Source organism: Oncorhynchus keta, chromosome 34 (genome assembly GCF_023373465.1).
Source record: "Oncorhynchus keta strain PuntledgeMale-10-30-2019 chromosome 34, Oket_V2, whole genome shotgun sequence".
NCBI classification, from domain to species: Eukaryota; Metazoa; Chordata; class Actinopteri; order Salmoniformes; family Salmonidae; genus Oncorhynchus; species Oncorhynchus keta.
The window spans coordinates 2,380,245-2,392,893 of NC_068454.1; the positions used below are offsets into that span (position 1 = coordinate 2,380,245).

The 12,649-nt window shown below is 41.0% G+C and overlaps 1 protein-coding gene across 1 annotated transcript in view; it reads right to left on the bottom strand.

Moving 5' to 3' along the window:
- The window catches only part of LOC118381257 (transmembrane protein 198-B-like), a 69,789-nt gene that overhangs the window by 29,400 nt on the left and 27,740 nt on the right, over positions 1-12,649 (bottom strand). The window contains exons 2-3 of the mRNA XM_052492728.1: positions 11,128-11,385; positions 7,281-7,516 (exon numbers count right to left, since the gene is read on the bottom strand). Coding sequence (XP_052348688.1) covers positions 7,281-7,516; positions 11,128-11,305 — 414 coding nt within the window. The 5' untranslated portion in view covers positions 11,306-11,385. The remainder of the gene's footprint in view (positions 1-7,280; positions 7,517-11,127; positions 11,386-12,649) is intronic.

Genomic DNA, 12,649 nt, shown 5'->3' on the forward strand with positions numbered 1-12,649 from the left:
TCTGTTGTAAGCACTCTCAGAATTCATTTACAGACACTGAATTGAAATATGAGTCACAGGACTATGGTGAAGCTCATATTATTAAAAGATGAAGTTTAAGTATAACTCTGACTGGTGTGTGGTTTGTAGCTCTCATCATTTAGTAATACAGGAAATTACCACGACACTCTCTAAGGGTAGTATGTGAACGTTTGGCAGCTGCTTCTCTAACCCTGAACTTGGAAAAGTGCGAGTTTGGGAAGGCTACTGTTACCTATCTCGGTAAAGAGGTTGGTCATGGACAGGTGTGCCCTGTTGATGCCAAGGTCTTGGCTATAACTGCATTCCCCGCACCTACCACCAGACACTATGCCGCTTTCTAGGGATGGTTGGCTACTACCGTAGTTTCTGTAAAATCTTCTCTGCAGTAGTTGCTCCGTTGACCGATTTGCTCAGTCCGGCTAGATCATTTGAGTGGTACCCTCATCGTCAGGTAGCTTTTGATACTGCTAAAGCACTCTTATGTAATACCCCTGTACTTGCTGCTCCGGATTTTGAACAACCATTTAGCTAGATGCTAGTGCCAGAGGTGCTGGTGCTGTTCTACTGCAGCAGGACAAGAGTGGAGTGGATCATCCCGTTTGTTATTTTTCACGAAAATTTAACAAATGTCAGACAAATTACGCGACCATAGAACAAAAAGCTCTTGCTTTGTTGTTATCTCTGGAATACTTTGAGGTATATATTGGTTCCAGTGCCCTACCAGTGATTGTATATACTGATCATAACCCCTTAGTGTTTCTCCACCGAATGTACAACCAGAACCAGTGATTTATGTGTTGGGCGGTTATTGTGCAAAATTATAATTTGGAAATCCTCCTTAAAAGGGGTCCTGATAATGTATTAGCAGATGCTTTGTCTCGTGTGTTAAAATGATGATTTCTGTATGTTTCGTAAGGTGGACTCTGTTGTTGATCTTGTGGGTGTTCATTGAAATACTTTGGTCTCAATCCCCTGCCTACCAAATCACTTCCCATTTCCCTTGGTTTATAAACCTATTCAGTTGTTTTCTCTAGAGGTCGATCTCTCTGTGTTTCAATCTCTCGCTATAAATCTCTCTCTATATATATCTCTCTCTCACTATAAATCTCTCTCTCTCTATAAATCTCTCTCTCGCTATATATCTCTCTCTCGCTATATATCTCTCTCTCGCTATATATCTCTCTCTGACTATATATCTCTCTTTGACTATATATATATATATATATCTCTCACTAAATATATATATATATCTATATATATATCTCTCTCTGACTATATATCTCTCTCTCACTATAAATCTCTCTCTCACTATAAATCTCTCTCTCACTATAAATCTCTCTCTCCCTATATATATCTCTCTCTATATATCTCTCTCTCTATATATATATATATATCTCTATATATATCTCTCTCTCTCTCTATAAATCTCTCTCTCACTATAAATCTCTCTCTCCATATATCTCTGTCTCCATATATCTCTCTCTCTATATATATATATATCTCTCTCTATATATCTCTCTCTCACTATAAATCTCTCTCTCACTATAAATCTCTCTCTCACTATAGATCTCTCTCTCACTATAAATTTCTCTCTCCCTATATATCTATCTCTCTCTATATATATATATATCTCTGACTATAAATCTCTCTCACTATAAATCTCTCTCTCACTATAAATCTCTCTCTCCATATATCTCTCTCTCTATATATATCTCTCTCCCTATATCTCTCTCTCTCTATATATATATATCTCTCTCACTATAAATCTCTCTCTCACTATAAATCTCTCTCTCCATATATCTCTCTCTCGATATATATCTCTCTCTCCCTATATATCTCTCTCTCCCTATATATCTCTCTCTCCATATATATATATCTCACCCTATATATCTCTCTCTCCCTATATATCTCTCTCTCCATATATATATATCTCACCCTATATATCTCTCTCTCCCTATATATCTCTCTCTCCCTATATCTCTCTCTCCATATATATATCTCTCTCCCTATATATCTCTCTCTATATATATCTCTCTCTATATATATCTCTCTCTCCCTATATATCTCTCACCCTATATATCTCTCTCTCCCTATATATCTCTCTCCCTATATATATCTCTCTCCCTATATATATCTCTCTCCCTATATATCTCTCTCTCCCTATATATCTCTCTCTCCCTATATCTCTCTCTCCCTATATATATATCTCTCCCTATAAATCTCTCTCTCACCTATATATATCTCTCTTCCTATATCTCTCTCTCCCTATATATCTCTCTCTCCCTATATCTCTCTCTCCATATATATATCTCTCTCCCTATATATCTCTCTCTATATATATATCTCTCTCTATATATCTCTCTCTCCCTATATATCTCTCACCCTATATATCTCTCTCTCCCTATATATCTCTCTCCCTATATATATCTCTCTCCCTATATATATCTCTCTCCCTATATATCTCTCTCTCCCTATATATCTCTCTCTCCCTATATATCTCCCTCTCCCTATATCTCTCTCTCCCTATATATATATCTCTCTCCCTATATATCTCTCTCTCCATATATATCTCTCTCTCCCTATATATCTCTCTCCATATATATATATCTCTCTCCCTATATATCTCTCTCTCCCTATATATATATCTCTCCCTATATCTCTCTCTCCCTATATATCACTCTCTCTCTATATATCTCTCTCTCCCTATATCTCTCTCTCCCTATATATCTCTCTCTCCCTATATCTCTCTCTCCCTATATATATATCTCTCTCCCTATATCTCTCTCTCTCCATATATATATATATCTCTCCCTATATATATCTCTCTCCCTATATATCTCTCTCCATATATATATATCTCTCTCCCTATATATCTCTCTCCCTATATATATATCTCTCCCTATATCTCTCTCTCCCTATATATCACTCTCTCTATATATATCTCTCTCTCCCTATATATATATATATCTCCCTATAAATCTCTCTCTCCCTATATATATCTCTCTTCCTATATCTCTCTCTCCCTATATATCTCTCTCTCCCTATATCTCTCTCTCCATATATATATCTCTCTCCCTATATATCTCTCTCTATATATATCTCTCTCTATATATATCTCTCTCTCCCTATAAATCTCTCTCTCCCTATATATCTCTCTCACTATATATATCTCTCTCCCTATAAATCTCTCTCTTCCTATAAATCTCTCTCTCCCTATAAATCTCTCTCTCTATATATATCTCTCTCTCCCTATAAATCTCTCTCTCCATATATATCTCTCTCCATATATATATCTCTCTCCCTATAAATCTCTCTCTCCCTATAAATCTGTCTTTCTCTATAAATCTCTCTATATATATATCTCTCTCTCTGACTATATATCTCTCTCTCCCTATATATATCTCTCTATATATATATATATCTCTCTCTATAAATCTCTCTCCCTATATCTCTCTCTCTCTATATAAATCTCTCTCTCCATATATATCTCTGTCCATATATATCTCTCTCTCCCTATAAATCTCTCTCTCCCTATAAATCTGTCTTTCTCTATAAATCTCTCTCTATATATATCTCTCTCTCTGACTATATATCTCTCTCTCCCTATATATATCTCTCTCTATATATATATATATATATATCTCTCTCTATAAATCTCTCTCCCTATATCTCTCTCTCTATATATAAATCTCTCTCTCCATATATATCTCTCTCCATATATATCTCTCTCCATATATCTCTTTAGATTGAGCTTTTCTTTGCTGTTTGTTCATACATGTCACATTTGTCTGTAATTATGTGAGTATTGTTTTGTTACAGTGTTTTGTTACAGTGTTTTGATACAGTGTTTTGTTACAGTGTTTTGTTACAGTGTTTTGTTACAGTGTTTTGTTACAGTGTTTTGTTACAGTGTTTTGATACAGTGTTTTGTTACAGTGTTGTTACAGTGTTTTGTTACAGTGTTTTGTTACAGTGTTTTGTTACAGTGTTTTGTTACAGTGTTTTGTTACAGTGTTTTGTTACAGTGTTTTGTTACAGTGTTTTGTTACAGTATTTTGTTACAGTGTTGTTACAGTGTTTTGTTACAGTGTTGTTACAGTGTTTTGTTACAGTGTTTTGTTACAGTGTTTTGTTACAGTATTTTGTTACAGTGTTTTGTTACAGTGTTTTGATACAGTGTTTTGTTACAGTGTTTTGTTACAGTGTTTTGTTACAGTGTTTTGTTACAGTGTTTTGATACAGTGTTTTGTTACAGTGTTTTGTTACAGTGTTTTGTTACAGTGTTTTGTTACAGTGTTTTGTTACAGTGTTTTGTTACAGTGTTTTGTTACAGTGTTTTGTTACAGTGTTTTGTTACAGTGTTTTGTTACAGTGTTTTGTTACAGTGTTTTGATACAGTGTTTTGATACAGTGTGTTGTTACAGTGTTTTGATACAGTGTTTTGATACAGTGTTTTGTTACAGTGTTTTGTTACAGTGTTTTGTTACAGTGTTTTGTTACAGTGTTTTGTTACAGTGTTTTGAAACAGTGTTTTGTTACAGTGTTTTGTTACAGTGTTTTGTTACAGTGTTTTGTTACAGTGTTTTGTTACAGTGTTTTGAAACAGTGTTTTGTTACAGTGTTTTGTTACAGTGTTTTGTTACAGTGTTTTGATACAGTGTTTTGTTACAGTGTTTTGTTACAGTGTTTTGTTACAGTGTTTTGTTACAGTGTTGTTACAGTTTTGTTACAGTGTTGTTACAGTGTTTTGTTACAGTGTTTTGATACAGTGTTTTGATACAGTGTTTTGTTACAGTGTTTTGTTACAGTGTTTTGTTACAGTGTTTTGTTACAGTGTTGTTACAGTGTTGTTACAGTGTTGTTACAGTGTTGTTACAGTGTTTTGTTACAGTGTTTTGATACAGTGTTTTGATACAGTGTTTTGTTACAGTGTTTTGTTACAGTGTTTTGTTACAGTGTTTTGTTACAGTGTTGTTACAGTGTTGTTACAGTGTTGTTACAGTGTTTTGTTACAGTGTTGTTACAGTGTTTTGTTACAGTGTTTTGTTACAGTGTTTTGTTACAGTGTTTTGTTACAGTGTTTTGTTACAGTGTTTTGATACAGTGTTTTGATACAGTGTGTTGTTACAGTGTTTTGATACAGTGTTTTGATACAGTGTTTTGTTACAGTGTTTTGTTACAGTGTTTTGTTACAGTGTTTTGTTACAGTGTTTTGTTACAGTGTTTTGTTACAGTGTTTTGAAACAGTGTTTTGTTACAGTGTTTTGTTACAGTGTTTTGTTACAGTGTTTTGTTACAGTGTTTTGTTACAGTGTTTTGTTACAGTGTTTTGTTACAGTGTTTTGAAACAGTGTTTTGTTACAGTGTTTTGTTACAGTGTTTTGATACAGTGTTTTGTTACAGTGTTTTGTTACAGTGTTTTGTTACAGTGTTTTGTTACAGTGTTTTGATACAGTGTTTTGTTACAGTGTTTTGATACAGTGTTTTGTTACAGTGTTTTGTTACAGTGTTTTGATACAGTGTTTTGAAACAGTGTTTTGATACAGTGACTGTTTGTTTGATGGTGGGAAAAGGGGGAAGACAAGTTGCATGGGCCTCATTACACGTAGGAATACTTTGTCTAAGGACACTAGTTAGAACTGGGCGGACCACCCGCTGTATGTTTGATTAGTTAGTTAGCTGTTAATGAAGTAGGCTAGTCTTGCTTAGGGGTGTTTTTGGATATTTGTTTATTTCCTTGGGTCCAGCTCAGCCCTTTTTCCTGACGGTAATTTAGTTGTCTGTGGTTTTTCGTTCTCACTGTTACTTTTTGACGAGTATACTTTGCGTGAGTTATGTTACGGGTCTCGTTACCATCCCCCCAAGAATGCCGGGCCAAAGGGATTCGTAACAGTTAGGAACACCTTCCTAATATTGAGTTGCACCCAGTTTTTGCCCTCAGAACAGCCTCAATTCGTCAGGGACATGAACTCTACAAGGTGTCGAAACCGTTCCACAGGGATGCTGGCCCCATGTTGACTCCAAGGCTTCCCACAGTTGTGTCAAGTTGGCTGGATGTCCATTGGGTGGTGGACCATTCTTGATACACACAGGAAACTGTTGAGTATGAAAAACCCAGCAGCGTTGCAGTTCTTGACACCAACCGGTGTACCTGTCACCTACTACCGTATCCTGTTCAAGGGCACTTAAATCTTTTGTCTTGCCCATTCACCTTCTGAATGGCACACATACACAACCTATGTCTCAAATGTCTCAATTGTCATCTACACTGATTGAAGTGGATTTAACAAGTGACATCAATAAGGGATCATAGTTTTCACCTGGATTCACCTGGTCAGTCTATGTCATGGAAAGAGCAGGTGTTCCTAATGTTTTGTCCACTCACTGTATTCACGTTAACTCAGTGTACAGAGTGTAATCAAACAAAATATTTGGACATTAATACAAACTAAGCAACAGGGCCCATATTCGTGAAGCATTTCAGAGAATGAGTGCTGATCTAGGATCAGTTTAGCCGTTTAAATCATAAGGAACAATATCATATGGTCAGGGAGCTGGAGACCTGATCCTAGAGCTGATCCTAGACCTGATCCTAGACCTGCACCTAGACCTGATCCTAGAGCTGATCCTAGAGCTGATCCTAGAGCGGATCCTAGACCTGATCCCAGACGTGATACCAGACGTAATCCTAGACCTGTACCTAGAATTTATCCTAGACCTGATCATCCCAGATCTGATCCTAGACCTGATCCCAGAAGTGATACCAGACGTGATCCTAGACCTGTACCTAGAATTTATCCTAGACCTGATCATCCCAGATCTGATCCTAGACCTGATCCTAGAGCTGATCCTAGAGCAGATCCTAGACCTGATCATCCCAGATCTGATCCTAGACCTGATCATCCCAGATCTGATCCTAGAGCTGATCCTAGAGCGGATCCTAGACCTGATCATCCCAGATCTGATCCTAGACCTGATCCTAGAGCTGATCCTAGAGCGGATCCTAGACCTGATCATCCCAGATCTGATCCTAGACCTGATCATCCCAGATCTGATCCTAGACCTGATCATCCCAGATCTGATCCTAGACCTGATCATCCCAGATCTGATCCTAGACCTGATCATCCCAGATCTGATCCTAGACCTGATCATCCCAGATCTGATCCTAGACCTGATCATCCCAGATCTGATCCTAGACCTGATCCTAGATCTAAATTCAATGGAAACATGTTATTATTATTATTCTAAATGATTCTTACAAGTGAGGCGATGCCCAGCAGTAATCCCAGCAACAGCCCCACCATGAAGAGTCCCACGGAGCGCACCAGCATGGTGACCAGGCCACAGAGGGTACCGATGCCCAGGCCGATGCCCACCGAGGCCTCCACACTCAGCTGGGTGTCCAGGACATGCTCCTTGTAACACAGCAGAAAGATGATGACGGAGCCAAACATCAAGCCTGTAAGGAACATCACAGCCTTGAAACAACGGTAACCTGGAGAGGAGGGAGGGAGGGAGAGAGAGAGAGAGAGAGAGAGAGAGAGAGAGAGAGAGAGAGAGAGAGAGAGAGAGAGAGGGGGAGAGGGGGAGAGAGGGGGAGAGAGAGAGAGAGGGAGAGAGGGAGAGAGAGAGAGAGAGAGAGAGAGAGAGAGAGGGAGAGAGAGAGAGAGAGAGGGAGAGAGGGGAGAGAGAGAGAGGAGAGAGAGAGAGAGAGAGAGAGAGAGAGAGAGAGAGAGAGAGAGAGAGAGAGAGAGAGAGAGAGAGAGAGAGAGAGAGAGAGAGAGAGAGAGAGAGAGAGAGAGAGAGAGAGAGGGGTGGAGAGAGAGAGAGAGAGAGAGAAGAGAGAGAGAGAGAGGGGAGAGAGAGAGAGAGAGAGAGAGAGAGAGAGAGAGAGGGGAGAGAGAGAGAGAGAGAGAGAGAGAGAGAGAGAGAGAGAGAGAGAGAGAGAGAGAGAGAGAGAGAGAGAGAGAGAGAGAGAGATTAAGGTCTGCAGGACAGACAGGAGACAGGTTAGAGATGACACGCAGCACTTTGGGGTGGACACCCACCTGTCTCCATGTATTAGATCATATTTTAAATAGACAAGATGGGGGGCTATACATCATTGTTGGATGTTGATTTAATAACGGAGCATTTTAAAATTCAAGCCATGTACGTCTAGAAGACAAACGTCGCCTTTCAACTCGGGAATTGAGGAAGTATCGTTGAGTAAATGTCTAAAAGCCTCTGTGCTTTACACCATCAAAGTAACAATGGCTATCAGCCATCTGGAACAGTATGAAAGGTCTGACGAGACAATATTTTTAATAACTAGGCTGAGCCAAACATCAAGCCCATAGGGCCCTGCTCAAAGGTAGTGCACTATATAGGGAATAGATTTGGGATGCATCCCATTGACTCTGTCTGACCTAAAGAGACAGGCCAGTGGCGAGACAGGGGGTCAGATGAGAGAGAGAAGAGGGAAGCTGTACTCTGCAGAGCTGAGTGGGTTGGAGAAGCTGTACTCTGCAGAGCTGAGTGGGTTGGGAGAGGGAAGCTGTACTCTGCAGAGCTGAGTTGGTTGGGAGAGGGAAGCTGTACTCTGCAGAGCTGAGTGGGTTGGAGAAGCTGTACTCTGCAGAGCTGAGTGGGTTGGGAGAGGGAGGCTGTACTCTGCAAAGCTGAGTGGGTTGGGAGAGGGAAGCTGTACTCTGCAGAGCTGAGTGGGTTGGGAGAGGGAAGCTGTACTCTGCAGTGCTGAGTGGGTTGGAGAGAGGGAAGCTGTACTCTGCAGTGCTGAGTGGGTTGGGAGAGGGAAGCTGTACTCTGCAGTGCTGAGTGGGTTGGAGAGAGGGAGGCTGTACTCTGCAGTGCTGAGTGGGTTGGGAGAGGGAAGCTGTACTCTGCAGTGCTGAGTGGGTTGGGAGAGGGAAGCTGTACTCTGCAGAGCTGAGTGGGTTGGGAGAGGGAAGCTGTACTCTGCAGAGCTGAGTGGGTTGGGAGAGGGAAGCTGTACTCTGCAGTGCTGAGTGGGTTGGGAGAGGGAAGCTGTACTCTGCAGAGCTGAGTGGGTTGGGAGAGGGAGGTTGAATAATAAGCTGACCTGTTTATCCAACTCCTTATAACAGTGAACACTGAAGCTTATACCTTATAGCACTTATTCCTTTAAATAATGAACAGTCAAAAGAGTACTTATAGAGGGAGAGAGAGGGAGAGATAGAGAGAGAGAGGGAGTGAGAGGGAGAGAGTGAGAGAAAGCAAGAGAGAAAGCTTAGAGAGAGAGGGGGATGCAGAGAGAGAGAGAAGAGAAGATAGAGAGAGAGAGAGAATGTAGAGAGAGAGAGAAAAGGGAAGAGAGATATAGTGAGAGAGAAATTGAGAGAGGGGGGGAGAGATAAAGGGAGAGAAAGAGGAAGAGAGAGAAAGAGAGGGAGTGAGAGGGAGAGAGTGAGAGAAAGCAAGAGAGAAAGCTTAGAGAGAGAGGGGGATGCAGAGAGAGAGAGAAGAGAAGATAGAGAGAGAGAGAGAATGTAGAGAGAGAGAGAAAAGGGAAGAGAGATATAGTGAGAGAGAAATTGAGAGAGGGGGGGAGAGATAAAGGGAGAGAAAGAGGAAGAGAGAGAAAGAGAGGGAGGGAGAGAGAGAAGAGAGAGAAGAGAGAGAGAGAAAGAGGGAGGGAGAGAGAGAGAGAGAACCAGAGGGAGAGAGAGGAGAGAGAAAGAGAGGGAGGGAGAGAGAGAAGAGAGAGCGAGAAAGGGTGGGAGAGTGTGTGAGAGAGGTTATAGAGAGAGATAGAGGGAAAGAAAGAAAGAGGAGAGAGAGAGGGAAAGAAAGAAAGAGGAGAGATAGTGAGGGGAAGAAAGAAAGAGGAGAGAGAGAGAGTGGAAGAAAGAAAGAGGAGAGAGAGAGAGGGGAAGAAATAAAGAGAAGAGAGAGAGGGAAAGAAAGAAAGAGGAGAGAGAGAGGGGGGAAGAAAGAAAGAGGAGAGAGAGAGAGGGGAAGAAAGAAAGAGGAGAGAGAGAGAGGGGAAGAAAGAAAGAGGAGAGAGAGAGAGAGGGAAAGAAAGAAAGAGGAGAGAGAGAGAGGGGAAGAAAGAAAGAGGAGAGAGAGAGGGGAAGAAAGAAAGAGGAGAGAGAGGGAAAGAAAGAAAGAAAGAAAGAAAGAAAGAGGAGAGAGAGGGGGGATGAAAGAAAGAGGAGAGAGAGAGAGGGGAAGAAAGAAAGAGGAGATAGAGGGAGGAGAGAGAAAGAAAGAGAAGAGAGAGAGAGGGGAAGAAAGAAAGAGGAGAGAGAGAGAGGGGAAGAAAGAAAGAGGAGAGAAGGAGGGGGGAAGAAAGAAAGAGGAGAGAGAAAGAAAGAGAAGAGAGAGAGAGAAAGAAAGAGAATGAGAAAAAGGAAAAGTAAAGAAGAAACGCACATTTTCTTGTCCATTAAAATAAGAGCCAAATTGGTCAGAAATACAGTGTAGACATTGTTAATGTTGCAAATGACTATTGTAGCTGGAAATGGCAGCTTAATGGAATATCTACATAGGCGTACAGAGGTCCATTATCAGCAACCATCACTCCTGTGTTCCAATGGCACATTGCGTTAGCTAATCCAAGTTTATCATTTTAAAAGGCCAATTGATCATTAGAAAACCCTTTTGCAATTATATTAGCACAGCTGAAAACTGTTGTTCTGATTAAAGAAGCAATAAAACTGTCCTTCTTTAGAGTAGATGAGTATCTGGAGCATCAGCATTTGTGGGTCTGATTACAGGCTCAAAATGGCCAGACACAAAGAACCTTCTTCTGAAACTTGTCAGTCTATTCTTGTTCTGAGAAATGAAGACTATTCCATGTGAGAAATTGCCAAGAAACTGAAGATCTCGTACAACGCTGTGTACTCCTCCCTTCACAGAACAGCGCAAACTGGCTCTAACCAGAATATGTTAGTATGTTAACAGCAGCAGAGGTCACAAAATGGACGTGTTTCAGGCCACCGCCTTCGTCAGCGTCTCTCTCCCTCTTTGTTGACCTCTGCTGCTTCTAAAATACTATTAAAACTGCTAAAGTAATCCAGTGAGTGCAGGTTTTCCTTTTCATTAGTAACACTAGTACATGTAGTAGCAGTGTGATTGTCTTACCAAAGAAGCAGTATATGATGCCGAAGAGGCAGCACATGGAGCAGACCACAGAGGGAACGATCTCATAGCGACGCTCTATCTCCTCGTCGCAGCTGAAGATCCACTTTGGACTCCCAGGGTCGTGAGGCGGTGAGGTCAGCTTGAAGGCCAGAAGCTGCGGCCATGAGTTCGATGTCATGGTGGCTGTAGGAAGGGGTCAACTCGGATGGGCAAGGTTGAGGGATGATCAGGGAGAGTTACCAATCCAAAAAGATCCACCTGAGAGAGAAACAGAAGATGTCTCATACAGTATGTACTAGCCTGCTAATATTGTAGCACTGGCTAAGTCTAGGGGTTCTCCCCCTAGTTACATGGTCTGTAACCTGAATGAATGTGTGAATTTACGTGAGAAATCAGCGTTTGAGGAACATGTTGGATGCACATGCCCAGGATATCGCAATCTACTGAGTTCAGAGCCAGCTCTGTCTTGACCTTTTGGTCAGCCAAGTGGATTATTATTATGTCCAAGTGAAACATAAATATTACAAACAGACATACCATACCTTAAGGGAAGAATTCGGCAGTACCTGTATGGTTAGTGAGAAAGTCCATATTGCAAATGTACGGTCCCTTACTAGACGTCCGAAATCGTTTGTAAAATTCGCGGACGGCGTCGGGCCGAGCGGCAGGGCCGGACCTACCAGGAAGTCATCAAATGAACGTTGTCGGACATTCGGTTTCCGTTTTACAAAAATAATAAGATTTATGTCATTTTTCCCATGTCCCGGAAATTCCCACAAGAGGGCATAAGCAATCATATGGCTATTGCTACAAAACATCACGATTCACGACGGGCCTTATCTCGAAAACTGAAAATATTTAGAAGCCGAAACTCGGTGAGCGTAGGGGCGGCATAATGGGCAGTTGGCCCCGAACAAGATGGCGTCTAGGCCTCAACGGTTTTTGAGTTATGGCCATTTATCTGGGATTAAAGGTCCAAAATGAAAATAGAGAAATTCTTTTTCCACTTCACGTCAAAGTCAAGGAGCCTCCGGTGTCAATAAAAAAGAACCAGCCATTTATCTATCGTCATTTAAGAGAAATCGTACAACGACACCTTGGTGATGTTCACGGATAGGTGTTTTTTTTCAACGGTTACAGATCCAGTTGCAGGTTGTTCTTACGAATCTTTTTAAAGTGTGCTGCGGAGCTCTGCGAGATTTCTGTGATTTTCTATGATTTTCTGAAATAACACACACTCACTAAACCCTCCGTAAATAACTCAGTTCTTAACGTAAAGACTTAAAACTCGGGATTCTGTAAAGGCATACCCCAATCATGATATGAGTTTATTTATAGCTTCCTGTGCCAACCGGAAGTGCCTTTAATGGTGTCACAGTGGCAGTTTCCATGGGTTAAAAAGGTCAGATCTTTTCAAAACTTCATATGTGTGACTAGGTAACCCTCGTGAACTGTAAATCAGTCATTTCTCCCAGCAGATGTCAAAGAAAAGCTCTCACACGCACACACAGCAAGGATGGAG